The following is a 21,388-nucleotide window of genomic DNA, read 5'->3' on the forward strand; positions in this document are numbered from 1 at the left end:
CAGTAGCTGCTCTTGACCCAGAGCCTTCCCCTGGTGCCCTCGGCTTAGGTTTGATGGCCCTTGTAGGAGTGTATTGCGTTTTATTTGACTCGTAGTGAACTGAGTTCTTTGCTCCAGACATCTCCTCTGTTTGCCTTTCCTGGATCTGATTTCTGTCTGATGGGATGATTATGCATTTCTGCCTGGTGAATTCAGAGCGGAGAGGGATGAGCCAGTTAAAGACATTTGGGTGTTCGGTGTGAAATCTGCTGCAGGGCACTGTTTTAAGCAGCAAGAAAGAAAATTAAAAACAAAACAAAATAAAACCCTGAAAACCAAAACAGGAAAGCCCAAACACCATAATATATGGTCCCGGCTTTCTAAGTTAAATGAGTGTCATAGCAACAGTGGTGCGTTTAGCAGTGCATGTATTTATACCCTAGCATGCTTTTGAGATTGTTTTGAGTTTTTGCTTCTTTACCCTATCTTCCGTAAGGAACAAACTGGAATGAAGGTGTTTATCTGCGGGTTGGTGCGAGTCACTTGATGGAAATTTCTCTGGCACTCCGATTTCCTTTTATTTGTGTTTTATTTAGGAGTTTAAACATGCCCGTGTCTCATTACAGTGGTTATTAATGTGCACTTACTCACGTGTCTGGTGTTTTCCTCAGGGATGCCTGAGCTGGACGAGTACACCATGGAAAGGGTCTTGGAGGAATTTGAACAGCGATGCTATGATAATATGAATCATGCCATAGAGACAGAAGAGGGCTTGGGAATTGAATATGATGAAGACGTTGTCTGTGATGTCTGTCAGTCACCCGATGGCGAGGATGGCAACGAGATGGTGTTCTGTGACAAATGTAACATCTGTGTGCACCAGGTAAGGGGGCAAAGCCCACGGAGAAGCTGCCTAGGGTTCTGGGGTGAGCCTGTCAGCCAGCCTGTGCTCTCTGGAGCCCAGGATGCTTCCAGATGGGGCTGCATCCTCACAGCTGTGGTCTAGGGATGTCATTGCCAACCCCAGTCCTAGGGGGTAGGGTCTTTCCCTTTACAACCTGAAGGCGCTAGGATCCAAGTGGGAACTCTGTGGAAAAGCAAATCCTCGAAGAGGTGGTTAAACTCTACATTAGTTTCCAAAGCTTCATAAATGGTGATTGCAAAGAGCGGAAGCTGTTCGGGAACATTCAGTTTTGTTCTTCTTGTCTGTTCCTGGCTTATGGTGGGGTCTTGTCAGTCCTTGCTGTTCTTGGCTTGTGGTAAACTTTAGTACTCACGCTGTTTTCCCCGTGTGCCTGTCTCCCCAGGGCTATCTTCTTAGACAGTCCCTAGGCCTGTAGGACTAAGTGCCTGCCCACAGCAGTGTGGTCTTACTCCAAGTAATCGCATGTCCAGGGACTGCTGCTAAAGGTCACTTTTCAGGTAGTGGTGGAGTCTTGAGCGTATCTTTTGGGGATATAGGATAATCCACAGCATTAATATTTGTTTACATATAAACCTAGCTATTGAAGGAGTGTCAAGCGCCCCCTTTTGTCTTTCACTTTAGATTTTACTTAGTTTTCCGTGTGTGGATGTTTTGCCAGCACGTTATGTCTGTGTGCACCATGTGCGTGCCTGGTGACCACAGGTCAGGAGAGTGCATCGGGTCTCCTGGAACTGGAGTTAATGGATGATTTTAAATGTTTGTATTTATTCCCTAAGGCTGGGTTACAGGTTGTGGGCTGCTGCTATCCAAATTTGGGTTGTCTGGAAGAGCAGCAAGTGTTACAACCACTGGTCTCTCTGTCCAGTTCCTTATCTAACCTTTCCCACAATAATGAAGCGATGTGGATTTGTGTGGGGCCATGTGCACCGTGTACTTCGGTGGTTTAGAAAGCTGTCCTCAAGTACTTTTCCTTGAGGCCATCGATGACACTGAAATTTAAAACAAACTTAGAGGAAGTGGAAGAGTTGCTTGAGTGACCTCTGAACTTTGTCTTACATTATCATTCTTTGAAATCTCCCTGGCTGGTCCAGAGCTCAGTGTATAGAAGGGTATAGCCTCCGACTGAGACAGTCTTGCCTCTGCCTCCTGCATGCGGAGACCGCACATGCCTTGCCCATCACCCTCCCAGCTGTGGCCTTGCCTCAGCTTGTCTTCACAGGAGTCTTGAGACCGTTTGCTTTAGTCCATGTTGTATCTCGAGTGTCCCTGGCCTTTGGAGGCCCTGTGGTACGACGGGAGGCCTGTGACCTCACTGTGGCTGGTACTTCTCATTTACCTGAGCGACTTTGCAGTCTTCTGGCATTTGCTCTATTCCAAGGTTTCTGCCCGGAATCTGGCTGTGCTCTGTGCTTTAGAAGTAAGCTGACATCGGGGCTGCCTGCCAGAGCCTTAGCACGTGGGTGGCAGTCAGTTGGCCCTGGTGCTCGCGCTTCGGCTTCTTCTCTCTTGACAAACTTAATGCTCACTTCATTCTTCTTTTAGTGAAATCCTCCGCGATTTGTCTTGAAGGCATACTTAATTAGTATAGATTCGCCTTTCCAGGAAGTGAAATTCTCTCTTCAAAAGCAACTCTAGAATGTCTGCTAAACCTTAGTGTTTGAAGCCTTCATAGACCGTCTAGGCCTGCTTACAAAATCTCTTTTTGCAGTAGACTGTTGACAGCGGTTACTCATGGCCAGCGCCGCAGTGTGAGTGTTCCTTTGCTGTGCTCAGCTCTTCCTGTGGCTTCCTGTCTTGTGTCCTGGGCATTCAGATTTCATGGCGGTTGTGCTTTCTGTGTCTGGAGAAATAGAGCCGTGTCCCTGTCACTCGACTTCCTGACTTCCAGTTCACTTGAGGATAAAGTTGCGAACAGTTTGTGTTGTGAAGGACTCTCTGAATGCGCTCCTAGCACCACTGTGGTTTGTTTCTTCGCTCTGCTTGTTGAAACATTTGCTTTTTCTCTCCAGACCAGCATAATGACTTCAGTTGTAAAAGCCTTGATTTCTGCAGTTTGTGCTGCTGTCTTGTGTAATTTTGTCAACTTGTGCAAAACAGGCTTTGTTTTAAACAGCGAGAGAAACCAGATTCTCATTTTCAAGTGTCTTGTTTGTTCACGTGGACAGTGTTGGTGGAGTGTGTCTAGCTTGGGCAGCGAAGCTCCTCAGGTGGTTCCCACACACTCTCACCTCAGCAGTCCCGAGAGTCTTGGGGGCTTTATCGTCCTCTCTCCGTCCCTCATTGCACCATCGTGAAGGTAGAAAGGTCTCGTGTACCCTCTTAGTCTTGCAGCCCAGCTGGAGCACGCTGCTCAGTGGTCGGAGACTTCCTATGCATGAGTCTCTCTGTACCACTGGTTACTCTAGAATTTTCCCTTCTCAAGCCTTTGGGACTCTCGGTGTGCAATAAGCATGCAGCTTGTCTCTGCAGCTCAGGCACATGGGTGCTGGGAGGAGGACTGGCATTTTCCTCAGGGGCTAGGATCACAGTTAGCATGTCTATTTTGGTGATGGTTCTGTGGAGATCTTTCTATCTAGGTGGTTTTTAAATTAATTAGTAGGGGCTGGGGACACCCCTCAGTCATACGAACACTGACTGCTCTTCAGAGAACAAGGGCTGGATTCCTAGAACGCACTCTAACAGCTTATAACCGGCTATAACTCTAGTTCCAGGGATCCAATACCCTCTTCTGGCCTCTGCAGGCACTCACTGCAAAAATGTGGTGTGTGTGTGTTTATGCATGCAAAAGCTACATAAACAAACAGTAAGTAAATAGACAAAAATCAAATAGGAGACATAAGTCTTCTCTCTTTTCCTTCCTTGGTGATTTGCCGTGGCCCTACAGGCTTGCTATGGAATCCTCAAGGTGCCAGAGGGCAGTTGGCTGTGCCGGACATGTGCCCTGGGGGTTCAGCCAAAATGTTTGCTATGTCCCAAGAAGGGTGGAGCTATGAAACCCACACGCAGCGGAACCAAGTGGGTCCACGTCAGCTGTGCCCTGTGGATCCCTGAGGTAAGTCTGCTCCTTGATAGCATCTTGGTGGACATGGTCCTGGTTTCCAGCTGGGACTGGGCAGGTGGGTGGAGCGGCTCATTGGTAGCAGTCGAGCTGCCGGATCCCACACCTCTGTCCCTGACTGCTCTTGAGCCCGGCTACTTCATCACCGTACTCGGGTCTGTACAAGGGCTGCCGGAGGTTGGTGGTGTCCACAAAATCACTCCACCAGTGATTTTCTTTTTGGGCACCCTCTCATGGTTGACACCACTCACAGGGCCAGGCCTGGCACCTTTACAGCTGTGTCCTGGGGGTGGGCATGTTCCTGCCCCTACCAGTCTGTCTTTGACAAACTCCATGCAGTACCATGGTGCTCTTGGTCACGTGTCTGTGAGTTTTATTTAAATTCTTACTCAGCCTCAACCTTGTTAATTTCAGATCTGGTCTAATTTATTTCCAGTCCCAGACCTTAACTAATTTAATTTGCATGGCTTGTGATGAGAATATCATTTGTGATTCAAATTCCAGTATTTTTGGTATGTGATTTGGTATGTGTGTGTGTGTTTCCTCCAGAGGAAAACTGCCTGGGTATGATTTACATTGAGTTTTCATTGATTTGGTATTAACCAGTTTGCGGTTCCATGGTCCAGGCTGAACTGGGGTGACAATACCATGTTTAGCTTGGTAGATTTTTACTTTTACTATAGTTACATGTTCTGATGGAATACATTAAGTATAATCTATTTACTTGCTCACTCCATGGTTTAAGTATATTTACGATGGGGTTTTTTAGTCATGACAAATGCTTATCAGTCTAGAGATGTGGTCCACTGTGTTATAAGAAGACAGGTGTCTGCCTCAGACACTGGGAAGCAGTGGGAACCCTAGCTGGGTTTTTATAGACTGGGGTGCTGTGTCAGAGGAGGCTGAGCTCTCCTCTAGCTTGGAGCTGAGCCCTCACATCTGAGTTAGGATTCTGAACCGTGCAGACCCATCTTGCTGTTTTGGCTCTCTAGGTAAGCATTGGCAGCCCTGAGAAGATGGAGCCCATCACAAAGGTGTCTCACATCCCCAGCAGTCGGTGGGCACTCGTGTGCAGCCTCTGCAATGAGAAGTTTGGGGCTTCCATACAGGTAACAGCTCAGTAAGAGTGGCTTTGTCTTCTTCCACTGTGAGGTACAGAGCGGGATGGGAGTGGGGTGGGCTTTGCATCTCATCGGTTGGTTAGGAGAGGGGAGCTTTTCTGGAAACCCACTGGTAGGCAGTTCCACTTTGCCTGCCCCAAGCCTAGTGTCCACTTCTTTCCACCACTGTAAATTTTTTCACAGTTCCTGGTAAGAGCCAGAGTCTTAGATAATTCTTGGCTGTGGCACTTGAGAGTTGCCTGCCTTCCTACTTTAGTCACGTTACATCACTCAGACCCAGAAGGCCTCTGTACTGCCTTCTGGGAATGCCAGTAGCTGAGGTGTTGGGCAGGCTGATGCTTTTGCATTGAGAGAAACGAGCCCTGGAACACTGGCTGGGTGGACGGCAGGAGCAAGCTACTGCCCTGGGTGCTCTTTGTCTCAAATGTTACTTGATCTGAATACAGTCTGGACTCCTGAGAGCCATGTAAAAATGCTGATGGCATTGGCATGTTCAGGTACAGCTAAGTGCAGAAAGTCAGGAGGCTGGTAGAGTTGAGGAGAAAATGGTGTCTGTGCTGTCTGTGTCTTCATATTGTCTGGAACTGAGTAATTGATTTCTGGGGCTTGTTGATTATCTATACCGGATTTGAGGCCTGGAATGCTGTGTGCGGCTGAGGGTTTTAAAAGTGAAGTCTGACTCTTCCTTTGGGATGGACCCAGAATATGCCTCAGATAGTCTATGTCTGTCTGTCTGTCTGTCTGTCTGTCTGTCTGTCTGTTTGTCTGTCTGTCTGTCTCTCCTAATCTCTTAATCTTTGGGGTGGGGGTTGCGGGCAGAAACACTGTTTGGGCAGCTTCTTTCAATGCTGAGCATACCGGGCTCAGACATGAACTTAACGAGTGTAGTTCTGGCTTTAAACAAATTACTTCATCTGACAAAATATGTTATATTTTGACCGATCAGTCATTCTCTGAGTAAGGTAACCAAACCACCGCTTGGTGGTTTTATATTCTTTTCCTTTTCTTAAACAAGCCCAAAGTGGTTTTATTTTTTAGTATTACTGTTTCTGCTGGTATTCAGACATCTAAAAACAATAATAGGAATATCGGGGCTGGCATAAGGCACCTGAGCGGATTTGGCTTTGGGACCTTAAAGTTGTGGGTGATTTTATTATTATTATTACTAATTTTATTTCTTTTATTTTTATTTTTTTGTATATCAGTAGAATCTATTGCAAACTAAAATGATAAATGCCTCTGACTGAGATTTGGGTTAGGCAAAAAGAGTAGAGGAAAGGTCAAAAAGGATTTGAGTGTTTGTGCAGGTATGCAACACACACACACACAACACACGCTTGCTTGTGGCATACCAGGGAAATGGCTGTCCCCATGTCCATGTTAGCTGCTCTTCTGACGTCTCATGGGAGGCGGATGGGAGACGACGTGATGACTTTCCCATTGCCGTTGACCTCCTTTCCAGAGCATTCATCTGGAGAAGGGGCCAAGGGAGGCTGAGGACTTTTCATATCTTCACAAAATAGATTTTTATTAAAAGAATTCCTCTCCAAAATGTCTGCAGCTGGGGAGACTCTGGTTTATGTTTCTGTAACATCTGTTTGCTGAGTCAACCTGAATAGGAAACCCCAGAGGAAGGCCATTTGGCATCTTTTCAAAGTCCTGTATAAATATTCCTCTGCAGCTCATTTCTCTTTAAGGTTAGAATGCCTGGGTTAAGTGTAGTTTAAGCCAAACACAGATTGTGTCTCCGTCATCTGTTCCCACTTGGCTTCGTGCTGCTGGGGAAGTAGAGTCTTTTCACGATAGTGGCCAGGTGTGTCTGTGTGTGTTCTGCCACCAGAGCTGCTTTCACACGTTTCTTGTAATTAAGGTTATTTATAAAGGTACAGCCTAATCTTGGTGCATATATTTTAGGTGATTGGAAGTGGGGGCGGTGAAGGGGCTGGATTTTTATAGTAAAGGATTAGGTTGTGGCTGGCACTGAGTTGTATCTTAAACACCGAAATGATGAGGGGGAGATCCAGCTTCAGTGTCTGCTCTCTCTGGTTATGGGATGCAGGGTCTGTGGAATGAGTTTAATTAAGCTTTTCAGCTGTCCCGGAGCACAAGCTCCTTGGTTGTCTGTGCAGCCCTGGCATGCCCCAGGGATCCCTTGGCCTCACACAATACAGTTGCTTTTAAGGGACTGGCTTCAGCCTCAGAGAGGTACCTCTTTCTAGGGATTTGCTCAGTGAGATCAGACGGGTGAAGTTAATCACTTTTCTCCTGCTGGCCAGAGGCTTGTGTCTGGATCAAAGGCACTAAATTGTAGCCCTGTGCAGGCGGGGAGGAAGCAGGGTGCTCTGCATCTTGATGACCTGAGCGCTGTGTCTGTGCTGACTTCCCTGGGACCTACAGGAAGGAGCTTCTGATGCAGTGCTTGGTGATTCTGTACTAAGACGGAGACCTTTCTCCATCCTTCCGGAGCCGGGTTCTTGTCTGTTATTCTGCCTTCCTTTGGTGTGATCCTGGAGGCGGCTTCCTGGAAGTCTGTTTGCATTTCCCTACCCGAGTTGGGACTTTTTCCAGCTAGGGGTTGCACTGGGGACTGAGTCTTTTAAAACTGACCAGGAAAGTGTGTGCTGAGGAGATTCCTGGTCACATTTTTTATAAAACTACGTGAGCTTAAGCCTTTGAGAACTAGATAGTGCCTCAGAGTTCACTGTACACAGAACACATGTCTTTGAGGGCTGTACCACTCACCTCCAGGGCCCAGCTGTTCACCATCCCCTCCCACCCTCACCCCTGTCCTGAGATTTTAGTGCCGTCACTGAAGCGAGCTGTAGTTTGGGCTATCAGAGTTTTACCTGCATTGTTCCTGACATCCTCGCCTTCCCTTCCCTTCCCTGTTGATTCTTGTCAAGCTTTCCGATGGCAGTGAGTGTGCTTTGTCGTCATGTGGGGCGGCCAGCACTAGGGACTCTTGTTGCTGCTGCTTCCTAACGGTGTCCGTCCATGTGACCTTTGCAGTGCTCTGTGAAGAACTGCCGGACCGCCTTCCACGTGACCTGTGCTTTTGACCGCGGCCTCGAGATGAAGACCATTTTGGCAGAGAATGATGAGGTCAAGTTCAAGTCCTATTGCCCGAAGCACAGCTCACACAGGAAATCCGAGGAGAACCTGGGTGAGGGGGCTGCACAGGAGAACGGGGCCCCTGAGTGTTCGCCTGGGAGCCCGCTGGAGCCCTTTGCCAGTCTGGAGCAGAATAGAGAGGAGGCCCACCGGGTGAGTGTTCGCAAGCAGAAGTTACAGCAGCTGGAGGATGAGTTCTACACCTTCGTCAACCTGCTGGATGTGGCCAGGGCCCTGCGACTGCCCGAGGAAGTGGTGGATTTCCTGTACCAGTACTGGAAGTTGAAGAGGAAGGTCAACTTCAACAAGCCCCTCATCACCCCAAAGAAAGATGAAGAGGACAATCTAGCCAAGCGGGAGCAGGATGTCTTGTTTAGGAGGCTGCAGCTGTTCACGCACCTGCGGCAGGACCTGGAGAGGGTAATGATTGACACTGACACCTTATAATGACTTAGAGAAGAAGATGTAAAGAGGCGAGCACTTGCCCAGAGTGAGAGATGATAGCCAGTCATTACTCTCAGATTCTTGTACACACTACAGCATGAGGTTGTGTTGGTTAAACATATTTATGGGCTGGTAAACTCACTGCAGTGTGCAAGACTGCCAGTGTGGGAGCTGCTTTGTGATTACTTTTCTTTGCATTCGTTCCCATTAGTCTTTACTGTTCCGCAAGATCAGATGGGGCATACCTCCATCCCCCGCTCCCCTGTCATTGTAGAACTGGAGGGAACTGAGCACCAGGAACACGACCGAAGGGTTGACTCAGCATTGTTTGCAGCCTGATTTTGAGAACTGGGATGTATCTGACTTATGGGGGAGGGGTCAGCAGTAGGGGAATTTCTTGTTCAACCTGGGGAGACATTTCCTAAGGACCCATGAAGGGCTCATCAGCTAGAGCTAAGCACTGCCTCTCACTGGCCCATCTTCTAGGCTAATTCACAGGGGCATTCCCAGCTCTGTTGTGGAGCCGAGCAGGCTCTGGGTGCTGATGTGTGCGCACGGACTTATACACACACCTGCTACAGAAGAGACTCTTGGCAGTGAGGTGCTAAGTCATCACAGAGGTTGTGTACATACAGTGCTTGTGCGTGTGTGCATCCCTGTCGGGGTTATGTCTGTGCGTGTGGATGTGATTCCTGGTGCACAGGGGCATTGGGTCTGTTTGTGAAGTCCTTAGCGGTCTCAGTACATACATACTGCATACATATACACAGACATACCTGTTTATCTCACTACCGGGTTGCCGATTACTGGCTGTTGGCTGCCTGGAGCCTCAGCTGCTGGCACTTCCCCCAGCTGTTTGCTGCTTGGTGCCTCCCCCACTCTGTTACCTCTGGAGTCCCACTTTGGACCTCTCTTCCTGCTGCAGGAATAATTAGGAGTGGACTGTCCTCCCCAGGGTCTCCAGCTCCCTTAGGTAGTTTTGACTGAGGCTTACTAATTGGAGAAGTGTCTTCAGCACCTCTTGCACCTACTCCCCTGACTGCTAGCTACCTATTAAATTCATTAGTGTGGCAGAGATGGGAGGCAGGTTTTCTGGCCTGAAGCAGCCTGTGCGGAAGGCACCCAAGTGGCCTGAAACAGTTAACGCATCTCTCCCTCAAGCCCCCATTTATTAGAGAGGAGTGATTCATCACCTGCTCGGCAAGAGACTCTGACTCATAGATGGTTTGAAATGAGAGTGTAGGCAGGGCAGGGAGAGACTGCAGATGTACTTAGCTGTAAGGATCAGTTCTCACAGCGGCCTGTACCTCCTTGTTAGAGATGGGGTAGTCGTGAAAGTAGTTTTAAGTGCTCATTAGAGGCCCTTTTAGTACACCGTCCAATGCTGGCTTCTTGTGATGTCCCTTTCTAGACCTTGTTAGGATTCAGGGTAAGGTGGCTGGTGTTAGGCTTAGGGGAGGCAGGAGCAGGTCGGTGAGGCTCCCAGACGCCCCCTGGTGGTTAGTTCAAAGAACCACATGCATTTGTGGTATGTTACTGAGAGAGGGATTCAGGGTCACTGGGTATTTGTTGAGAAGCTACCGTCCTCACCCAACAACTGCTGTAATTGGGGTGCACGGAGCCAGATAGTCCAAGATGTTTTCATGTTTTAACTGTGTTTGTTTCACAATCACCACAGAATAAAAGTGTAGAAAATGATTGTGGTGTACTAACTCTTTTTCTGTATTTAAGTTACTGAGATTAACATACAGTTATAATTAAATTCTGAACTTTTTTTGGAGTCGTCATTTTGCTTTTAAGTAGAATAATGCCTATAATGTATAGGGGAATAAATCAGGATTTGTGCGCTCGCGTGTGTGTGTATGTGTGTGGGTGGCATTACTTAACATTTATTATTAAAAAGTCTAAAGTTTTAATGAATTCAGTGTCAGTTTAAAAGGGTTTATTTATAATGAAAAGTTATGTTTTCCTCATCTGCGATGAGGGCTGTCTGAAAATGCTGAAGTCTATGCCAGGCCCTGGAGAGTCGTGTAGTGCTTTGCAATTTAAACAAGTATATCAGGCCAAGGGCTCATCAGGGCAGGCATGACAAAAGAAAAAAAACCAACGTTACAGTGGACTGGTTTTCTTAGTAAGTTAGTGGTCTGCCTATTTAGGCAATAGCAGTACACGCCTGGCACGCAAGAACCAGTTAACACAGGTGACTGGAATCGAGGCATGTGGTCATCCCATAACAAGTGAGTAGCATGCATTAGAAGTGCAGGTGATTCAGTGATTATGTTAATTGCTCTTTAAATAACCTGGGTACCAGCTCTAGACCAGAAAGAGAGATGACAGGAATGGATGGATATCAGGAGGCACTAAAAAGAGGAAAGATGGTTGGTGATGTGACAAGTGGCACTTCACGTTCCCAAGGCCACCACCTCACTCTTAGAGGACTCCTGACCATATAATTAGGAGATATATTGCCTCTCTCTAAGAAGAGGCAATCAGTGTTAGCTCAGAATTGAGTGCTAGTTCAGATAAAGACATCCTCTTGCTCTACTCTGTGTAGTTGTATGGAAAGGCGTCAAGTCCTAGGGGACAGTCCTATACTATACATTTGTCACTTAGTGGAATGGAACTTTTCCAAAACACAACTGAGGCCACAGTTGTCTGCTGAACAAAATACATATAAGGCATTGGTGTGGCAAGCAGGAAACCCTCTGCAGATGCTCCTGGCTGTTAGGCTGTTCTCAGGATGCAGTCCCTGATGTGATAGTAACGTTCTGGAAACTTAAAAGTGCACACTGGAATCAGGTATCATCAGCTTTGTTTGTGACTTGCTCTGAGAGGAAAGTGTGATTTGGATTTAGCCTGGCTTCAGGGGACGTGATGCGATGGGGTTTGGGTTTCTGCTGCTGGCAGCTTAGGTAGGGAAGGTGAATTGGGGAAGCTTGATTGAGTAGTATCAGTCAAGTTCTCTAGGAAAATGAATAGATTCCTGCCAAGAATTTTTTTTTTTGGGGGGTCTACTTTGGAGTGCTTAGCTCTCCAGTGGTCAGCCAGAGCTGGATCAGTCAGGCCTAACCAATCCCAGCTGGCAAACATGGCCTTTTTGCTCTGTGGGTTTATGTAGAAGCTCCTCATCTGAGGTCACTGGAAATATAGATGTTCTCACTTTGAGGCCATGGCAAAATCTTTCCTGGTATACAAGCCACCAAAGATGAGATCCCTTGACTTTTCATGGGTTAAGTTTGAGATGTATCTGCTATCTATCTGAGGTGAATATGAACGTAAACTACAATGCCCATTTCATGTTTCCAAAAATCAGAATCTTTATGTTAAAGCCGCCTTATGTGTACTGTTCAAAGTTTTGAATTTGAGATGAGGATTGAGGTTTGATTCTTTTTGAGCTACTCATAATATCATTTGGGTGGAATACTACTTATCAAAGAGAATGAATATTCTTTTAGTCATTTCTAGCTCCACGTTGGTTTTCTCTAAAGAACACTTATTTCCTTGCCTGGAATTGTGGCTGTCAGAGTTTGCTATGTCCAATGACTTTAAGACAAGGAGAGTGATTTCCTTTTAAATTCTTTAATCAAAGGCTATTTTTGACAACATTAATAATGTAAATGATGAATGTAGGAATAGAAGAAGACCCTGATAGTGAATCAGTCAGGGTCAGCAGAGCCTGCTACTGTTTCCCTTCCTGTCTCATGCCCTCGTGTAAACTAGACTGTCTTGAGCATAGCTGGGATTGGGGGGAATTTAGAAAGGTCTGAAAACCACCCTGGTGGTGGTGCCTTCATAACCAGTGTGCAAAATGGCATGGCTTGTGTCAGAGAAGCAGCCGGTGACCTTTGAACTTGCACTTAGAGTTTTTACACAAAGAGACTGCTCAAAAGGAGGACATATGTTTAGGGTGCCATTGATGACAGTCAGGAGCATGTGGTTGTTTTCCACTACTGCCGCTGCCTCTGAGGTTGTTGAGGTTTTATGAGCATCTTCCTGAAGAAAGGTTCAGCTGTTCATTGGTGGCCTGAAGCTAACATTTTGTCTCCAGACCCATGCTATCTAGTCACTCTTGTTTTCTTTTTTTTTTCCTTTTTTTTTTTTTTTTTTTTTTTGAGACAGGGTTTCTCTTTGTAGACCAGGCTGGCCTTGAACTCACAGAGGCTCACCTGCCACTGCTTCCTGAGTGCTGGGATTAAAGGTGTGCACCACCACCAGGCCAGTCCAGTTACTTTTACCAGGAGACGTTAGGACCAAAGGATCAGTGGGGTTTAGTGACTTTATTCTTTCATTTTGTTAGTGATGTAGGTGGCTTTAAGAGTAGGCAATATTGATTATGGAAGATTACTGACCACAAACTAGTGAATGTGTACATCATCTGAAGCAGTCTTATATATGAGTGGGGAATCCCAGCACACAGCACTTTGTCTTTCAGTTACAAATGAACTAGTATGAGGTTAGTAGCAGTTTTAAACCATGATCCACAGACTCATAGGTTGGCTGGGGACACTGGGACAGTTTCCAGGCATTAGCACACCTCCCTGGAATACACTGCACTGCTGGGCTGGCTTTGTAAAGTTGTATCCAGTGAACCAAGCAGCTCACCTGCTCTGCCATAGAACCTTGTGCAGGGTGTTCTTATGCCATTGGCCTGGAAGATGCTTGATAAAAGTGCGCAGGGAGGTTGCTTCTGGACTCTACATCCATTGACAGTAAGATTGCTGGGATGACACTGTTGGATGGTAAGCAGAACTCTCGGGCTCAAGGCAGCAAGTCAGAGCTCTACACCATAGACTGGAGGGGAGGGGTGGGACTCTGCTCTGCTGCTCCCCCAGTGCCACTCCGTGGCTGCTGCAGACACCAGAGGAGTAGACAAACAGACTCCTCCTGGTAGGGTCAGATGCTTAAAGCACATTTGGATTTCAGATGTCTGTCAAGGCCCGAGGAGGGCCAGTACGTCTCAGGTAAAGGAAGACTGAAAACACTCAAGTGTCATTACTGTATTGCTCACTTAGAATCTTTATTCTCTACATTCTAGGTTCGGAACCTCACTTACATGGTGACCCGCAGGGAAAAGATTAAACGGTCTGTGTGCAAAGTCCAGGAACAGATTTTCAGTCTTTACACTAAGCTCTTGGAGCAAGAAAGAGTTTCAGGTATGCATTTGAGCCCTAGAAGGGCAAAATATAGGGCAGGGGTTTGCAGCCTTAACACTGCTATTGAGGGAAAACAGTTGCTCTTTCATCTGTCCTGTAGAAAGTTTAAGTAGTTCATATTTAAATGACATCTTTAAATATTAAAGGCACTATGTTATAGGGAAAGAGCTGAATTTGGCCTTAAATAGGGTTTGAGACCTGTAGCAGCTTCCTGCTTGCCCAGATGGAAGCAAGCTGTAAACCCTACTCTTCTCCAATTTCTTTATATCAAATGGGGATGCTATCTCAAGCTATCTCTTGGAAGTATCAGAAAATTACAGTGCAAGTGGGAGCACAGTTGGGTGCTCTTGATGAACGGGGCTGGCCACAAAGGGCCGACGGAACATGTAAATAGAAGTAAGACCACATACTCACCACATACACTTAATCCTTAGCACTTAGAGTGGACTTCAGAAGGTAGAGATACAATTCCGAGTGTGCTGGACATTTATTCTTCTATTTACATTGCTCTGGCCAGCCAAAAAGGGTAAGAACTGTGGGGTGTATGCTTCCTCTACCGGAGAGAGTGTCAGTTACTTGGAGACCATGTGTAATGCTGGGTAGGTGTTTCACTCTGGGATTCATTTGCCTGACCTCTAAAGTGTGCTTTTAGCACCAGCGTTCTCTGGTGACCAGTCCCAAGAAGTAGGGAATGTATGAGTTTCATGGAGGAAGTCTGTCCTGGGAAGTTGTTCCACACAGAGTCCTGAGTTAGGGGCAGGTGGGCTTTGGGCCGGCCTTCAGTAGAGGATGGGTGACTCCCTTGGACTGACTGCCCTTTAAGTTACAGCAGCAGCATCCTTGACAGGCAGTTGTGTTCTGAATCACAGGTGATTCATTCTCCCCGTCCTGATTTTGTCGTCTTTTCTCTAGATAATTACGACATACAAACAACACATGTTCAAAACTGTTGATAACTGGCTTTGAATTAAATACATGTGGCCAGAGATAACTTGGTTAGCTGAGGGGAATTTTCAATAACATTCTTATGTTAACTTAGACGTGTTCTTGCTATGAGTTAAATATTTTCCAGAGGGACCAAGTACCAAATGTCTTTCATTTTTTGAAACTTTAGTTGCAAAACTGTGCATGTTAAGTTTTTCAAGTATAGCTTCTTAGGTAAAAGCAGTGCAGTTTAGATCCTTTAAGGCCACCCTTCTCTTCATTCTTCGTTGGAAGCTGGTGGTGCCTAGAATGGTTAACTGTAGTGTATCCTGCAGAGTTCTGCCAGCTTGGTACTTGCGGTGGAATTTGTTACCCATAAAAGATGATTTTCGTGTGGCCTTTCTGAAAGGAATCCTTTTTTATGGGTATCACAGGCAGCCACTTGCATTTTGGCTGCGGTTTGTACTTGGGTGAATGAATGAAATTCTCTTCACAAGGTTAGGATGTATTTTGGGCTACAGAACTGGAAGGTAGATTGATCCAGAATTCCTGCTGCTGCTGAGCATGCCTGTAATATAAGCTTACTGGGGCTGAGGTAAGAGGCGTGCCAAAATTTCAAAGTCAGTCTGGACTACGTTATAAGTTCTAGGTAAGCCCAGGCTACAGAATGAGACCATGCTTAAAGAAAAGAATACAAAACAAAACCCCAGAAGTACAGAAAAGAGAAACAGATCTTATTTTCCCTTCATTTGATGAGTGTGGTCACTGGAAACGACTTTGTTCTTCCAAGGGATGTCATTTCTAGACTATGGTGCTTAGATAGTTTCAAGGGAGATGATGATGACTTAACGTGTGTTCTTAGAATTCATGGCTCAAACTGTTGTGATTCTGGGAACAATGTGAGCATCTTCAGTGGAAATGATGCTTATGGGAGGCCTATCATTAGATACTTTTGAGAGACATGGGCTCCAAGTCCAGTAGATAGAAATTACAGTTCAGACAGCGTTGGACCTTCTTCACCCTTCTGTTTCCTGTTAGGGTATTTCAGTAAAAACAGACAAAGACCCCACCTCACACATGGCTATCAAAAGAGACTCCAGTGATGGTTTTTTGAGGAATCAGGCATTTCCAAGCCAACAGCTTGTAAAAAGGACCTCATCTGTGTGGCTTGTGCCTCCATCTAATGGACAGTAAGTTTGTCTTGTGAGGGCTCCTGTGACCTTGGAGCTGAACCCTGTTCTCCCGGTGGTTCATACCTTAACAGGAGACACAATGTGAGAACTGCTTTTCTGTAGCAGGTCTTGATACTCTTGCAGAAATATGGTCCTTAGGAACCACCAGCAGTTTTCAAACCAGGGTTAGTGAGTCTGAGGTGATGAGATAAATTTTGTGGGTCATGACTAACGTACAAGACAAGTAGACTATGAAGGGTCAGGCTGGAGGAGTGGGTCACTGTTTAAAAGTTCTTGGCTGCTGTAGCGTTCCAGAGGATCTGGGTTTGACTCCCAGTACCCACACGGCAGCACCCACTTGTCTATTACAATAAACTTTAGTTCTAGAGGATCAGATACTCTCTTCTGGCTTTCACAGGCACTGTACCTATGTAGTACACAGACATACATGCAGGCAAAACACCCATACCACATGAAATAAAAATAAATAAAAAATAGTTTAGAAGAATAGGAAGTGTCAGTTTTTATCAAGAGATGAGAATTTGTATTTCATAAAATGTAAGCTTTTACTAGGTTAAGCTATGAAACTTAAGTTTTGTGATTTGGATAAAAGATTAACTTATCTTTAACTTGGATGGCAACTTGAACCCAATAGATTTTGCATATAATGAATGAACTTTTTAAAATATTTCATGTCCAGAATTATTGTGAACACCTACCCTTATTCATTTTCTACATTTACATGTATTTGTCCTCATTGAGCCTTTGTAGAAAGAAACTTGAGCTCTGCTTAGTCTCAGAGAGGAAGGTGATGACTGAACTGTACAGTCAGAGCTATGCAGCCAGGTAGAGGAAGGGCAGCCATTGGAAGGATTCTGAATGAATCCCCCTTTTGAAAATCAGGTCCTCTTTGAATTTTGTTTGTCCTTTAACAGACATTTTCAGGAAACGTTGTAGCTTAGTGGTTCTGGACAAAATGTCCTATTCTGACTACTTAGATTGAAAGCAGATTTTTGAATCAGGTCATGTCTTTAAAAACACATTTTTTTACAAAGAGCTGGTGACTCTTGGGTGGGAAGTTTGTGTAATAATGCTTCAGGTCTAGAACTTTATTCATTCGGATTTGCTTATGTAATTTTTCCCTTGTGGTTTTCTGTTTGTAGGTGTGCCTTCTTCCTGCTCCTCCTCACTGGAGAACATGCTTTTATTCAATAGTCCTTCTGTGGGTCCCAATGCTCCCAAGATAGAGGACTTGAAGTGGCATTCTGCATTCTTCAGGAAACAAATGGGTAGTAGTACTTCCTTGGTCCATTCGCTGAAAAAGTCCCATAAGCGAGATGCATTGCAGAATAGTCCTAGGAGTGAGGGCAAGGCCCTGCTGAAGCAGTCAGATCTTTGTGCTAGAAGGGAGGGGCTGGGGATTGCAGAGAACTTTCTGAGCTTTGAAAAGACTTTTGCAGAAGCACGTCTCATATCATCAGCACAACAGAAAAATGGTGTGGTGACACCAGACCATGGGAAAAGAAGAGACAATCGTTTTCATTGTGATCTCATTAAAGGAGACTTAAAGGACAAATCTTTTAAACAGAGTCACAAGCCTCTCAGGTCCACAGACACATCCCAGAGGCATCTGGACAACACAAGAGCTGCCACCTCCCCTGGAATAGGGCAGTCAGCACCTGGCATGAGGAAGGAGATTGTGCCCAAGTGCAATGGCTCCCTAGTCAAAGTGCCTATAACACCTGCCAGCCCAGTGAAAAGCTGGGGAGGATTCCGGATTCCAAAGAAGGGGGAACGGCAGCAGCAAGGAGAAGCCCGTGAGGGGGCCTGCCACCAGCACTCAGACTGCCCCCACCTGGGTTTAGGCCGAGTTCCAGGCAAGGAAAGGGCAAAGAACAGGTTAAGATCCGACAGTGAGAACGACGGGTATGCCCCCGATGTGGAAATGAGTGACTCGGAGAGTGAAGCATCGGAGAAGAAATGTGTTCATGCCAGCAGCACCATCAGCAGGAGGACAGACATCATCAGGAGAAGCATCTTGGCCTCTTGATCAAACAGACGGTGTGGAAGCATGTGGCTTGTTGCTGGCCATGCTGAGAGGTCTGACACAGGGGCAAGCAAAATCCCATTATTTCTGAGCTACACAAACGTATTTCCTTGCAATTCAGATTGAATTTTTCCAGAGTCGTTTATAAATCATTGTTGTGAGAAGTTTGTGTTATTTGCAACTTGTTGAGCAAACAGAAGAGTAGATTGTAACTACAAGACACTAAGATTAGAACCTGAACACTAGAGATGAAGCAACTTTAGAGGGCCAGGCTTGAGAAGGCACCGTGTATTACTGCCCTCTACGTTTTTTTCCAAAGCACAAACTCTTGGATACTCTGAGTACAGAATCAGATTGAATTCTGTGTTATGAATAAATCCTATTTATAGAAGCCTTCACTTACTATTTATAGCCCACAAAGCTTATTTTCTAGGAATGGTAAATGCTGACAGCATTTTGGCTCCCAGGCTGTTGGTATGAGTAGCTGGGACTCAGAAGCTTCAGCAACACTGGGATCTTGCACACGTGGCATCCAGGGGAAGAGTTTACACAGCAGGCACTGATGGAAGGCTGGAGGGACAGAGCGGAGCTGCTGAAGTCAGACTTAGGGCCTGTGTAGCCCGTCCTGAGGCCCCGAGTGGGCTGTGGACATAGGGTGGGTGGAGAGGATGTTGAAAAAGTTCTGTGAGAAAGGGCAGCTGAGGCCCAAGTGTTACTAGTCCTCTTGACCTTCCTCTTTTGTAGCTGTCGGTCCTTGGACCCAATTGGGATTTCCCTGGCTACTGCCAGTACTTGACCATCTGGCTTCCAATAATACAATGACTATTCAAGTTCAAGTGATGAACGTCAGACTCTGGTGACTCTGACTTCCCAGAGTTGACCATTACATATTTGGGGAATCCAGGCTTCCACAATGAGCGGATTCCTTAAGCAAAAAGGAAAAGAAACAAAAAAAGGTAAAACAGGTTATATTTTAGAACAATAGAAAGGCAATATGTTGCGTCAAGCTCTTATATTGACCAAGGCTATACAGGAAAGTCTGTACCCTTGAATAGGTTTTCTGGAGTTGGAGTTATAAACTCTTATTCGTAACTTGGACTTTCGAATTGCAAAGGGCAATAACTAGTAAATTATCAGCAATAATAAATTTAGCATTAAATTTGAGTACAATGTTCTGTTTTTGCACTCATGTAGTGCGTATGTATTCAGACAAGTGGATAGTGTTAAAGTCCTGTTTTTTTCTTTGGCATTCAATGTAGTTGTGAATCAAATTTAAGAAAAGGAAATAGCAATGAGATTTAGATGTAAGGGCATTTGGAATAAGCCCAGTTTCCCCTAAATTACCCTTAGTTTGTTAATATCAATGTTCAGATTCCTGATTCACTTATGCATCTGTTTCCATGTGGCAGGGACATTCTGATATTTAAGGAGCAATGCTTTGAGTTTGTAGAAGCTTTCAAGTCTTCCAGATGATCGTCAACAACAGAAAAGGCTTATTGAATTCCATCTTGCTATGCAAGTTTTTATCAGATGATCAAATGACAGATCTGATGCATCCATTGTATGTACGACATTTTCAAACCAAGTCTTAACTTCTCAAGTACATTGTAGTAGCTAATTCAGGGGCGGGGAAAGGATGACCCAGGTTTTAGATTGACTATTTTTGAGCTGTGGAGCTCCTTTTGAGACTGCTGTCCAGATCTGCTTGTTGCTACCGGTATTTGAAGGATCTTAGGAGTCCAAGTTGTACTTTTGCTTGTAGCTTAATTTGAAAATTAGATGTTTTGCATATGAGCAAAGCCCTTTTGCTGGATCCAGGAAAAGGTTGGACTCTTATCTAATTATCTTTTGAGTACAGCAACAGCACTGGGTGAGAAGAGAATTTATAGAGGAATAATTTGTGAAGCCATAGAAAGAAAACCTAAATTAATCTAGTGAGTGTATCGCCTCTCACCACTTTAAGAGGCACCAGATCCATTTGCACTATTAGGAATGCTAGTTTTGTGCAAAAATAATGCCTTACCTGTTTTCCCCCACATTTAGGTTGAAAAGCTTTCAAATGTTCCAAGTTATGCTGAACCAAAAAATAAAACAAAATAAAAAAATAAAAAAATTTCCCCCACAAAAACAAAACAAAAAAGAAAAGCCCACACTTTTTTATTACTGCTTTGAAATGCAAATGGTATAGAGCACGGTTTCTGACAGTGTAACGATAGCTTTGTAAGTTAGTTTCATGTCATGCTGGGAACTCTGTATGAGGCGGCCATAGCAGCCACAGCCCACCTACCCACTTGCATTCTATTAGTATGGAGCTTTTTCGTTTGTTTGTTCTTTTGAATCTTCCTTGTGCATCCTGACCAAGAAATACCTTTGATTATGATCAATGTATTATGTCAAAATGTAGGCTAGTTAAATTTTTGTAAAGTTGCCTGGAATGTCATTTGTTAGGTTATAAACACAAAATTTAAATGAAGGGTTTTATGTGTTGTGTACAAATCTTAATTATTTTAAGATGGACAAACTTGTCATTACATTTGTAACCTTGTACAGAGGATTTTTCACTATGTGCCTAGCTTGGTGTCCATTCAGCTAAAATTGAAAAAAAAAAAAGGTGCATGAAGAGTTAAAATCAGAAGTTAAACAAAGTATATGTAGAGATGACTATTTTATATTACATGGCCCAATCCTGTATTTATTTCTACCCCCTTTTTGAAAGTATTTATAAAACTAGTTGAAGACAGCTGTATTTTTTTGTTGAACTATTTAGTAGAATTTGTGCCTTTTTGTCTGTATGTGAATAAATGCTGTACATTTTGCAATACATTTTTAAAGTGGTCTGTTAATCTGCTTTTGGTTAAGGGTCCTTACCATTGGTTTGTTGTCTCACTGTTAACATGGAGAGAGAGAACTGTAGGGGACGTACCTACCTGGAGGACACAATCACTCACAGTTGCCCTGGTGTTGTCCATTCCCCTCCACCCCTCCATGCACACCTTGAGCTCTTTCCAGGATATAATTTGGATCTGAACACAACTGTTAAAGCAATGCAGACTAGGTGTAAAGGCTGAGCTGTGGCTTATTCTTCACCTAACCATACCAAGTCTTTAAGCCTCATGAGCCTCACTTTTCTCAGAGGCTTATGCCTCCTACCCTATCCCAACCTCCCAAGTTAGGAGTTCAGGCAGATGCTAGGCAAGGTAACTTGGGAGGTAGAGGAAGAAGAAGAACTAGGTATTATCTCAAATCTTCAAAAACAACAACCCTAAAGGACATACCTGGGTGTGCCTCAGCAACAGAACCCTTGTCCAGCATGTGCAAGACCTGCTTCCCGTCTCCACTGCTGCAAAGACCAACATTTCGGTGTTTTGCTGGAGTTGTATTACTTAGAGCATTTTACAGAAGATCTGCAGCCGGGTGGTTGCAGATCTTTAATTCCAGCACTCGGGAGACAGGT

The 21,388-nt window shown here is 45.0% G+C and overlaps 1 protein-coding gene across 7 annotated transcripts in view; it reads left to right on the forward strand.

Moving 5' to 3' along the window:
* Jade1 (jade family PHD finger 1) overlaps positions 1–20,757 on the forward strand; it is a 61,107-nt gene extending 40,350 nt beyond the window's left edge. For all 7 annotated transcript variants that reach the window (XM_050138397.1, XM_050138403.1, XM_050138398.1 and 4 more), the window contains 6 exons: positions 651–862; positions 3,789–3,956; positions 4,955–5,071; positions 8,093–8,614; positions 13,674–13,791; positions 17,051–20,757. In XM_050138397.1, the coding sequence (XP_049994354.1) occupies positions 651–862; positions 3,789–3,956; positions 4,955–5,071; positions 8,093–8,614; positions 13,674–13,791; positions 17,051–17,937 (2,024 nt within the window). In that variant the 3' untranslated portion in view covers positions 17,938–20,757. The remainder of the gene's footprint in view (positions 1–650; positions 863–3,788; positions 3,957–4,954; positions 5,072–8,092; positions 8,615–13,673; positions 13,792–17,050) is intronic.
* Positions 20,758–21,388: the final 631 nt, after the last annotated feature.

Source organism: Alexandromys fortis, unplaced genomic scaffold (genome assembly GCF_014885135.2).
Source record: "Alexandromys fortis isolate MF-2015 unplaced genomic scaffold, M_Fortis_MF-2015_v1.1 scaffold_15, whole genome shotgun sequence".
Taxonomy (NCBI): domain Eukaryota; kingdom Metazoa; phylum Chordata; class Mammalia; order Rodentia; family Cricetidae; genus Alexandromys; species Alexandromys fortis.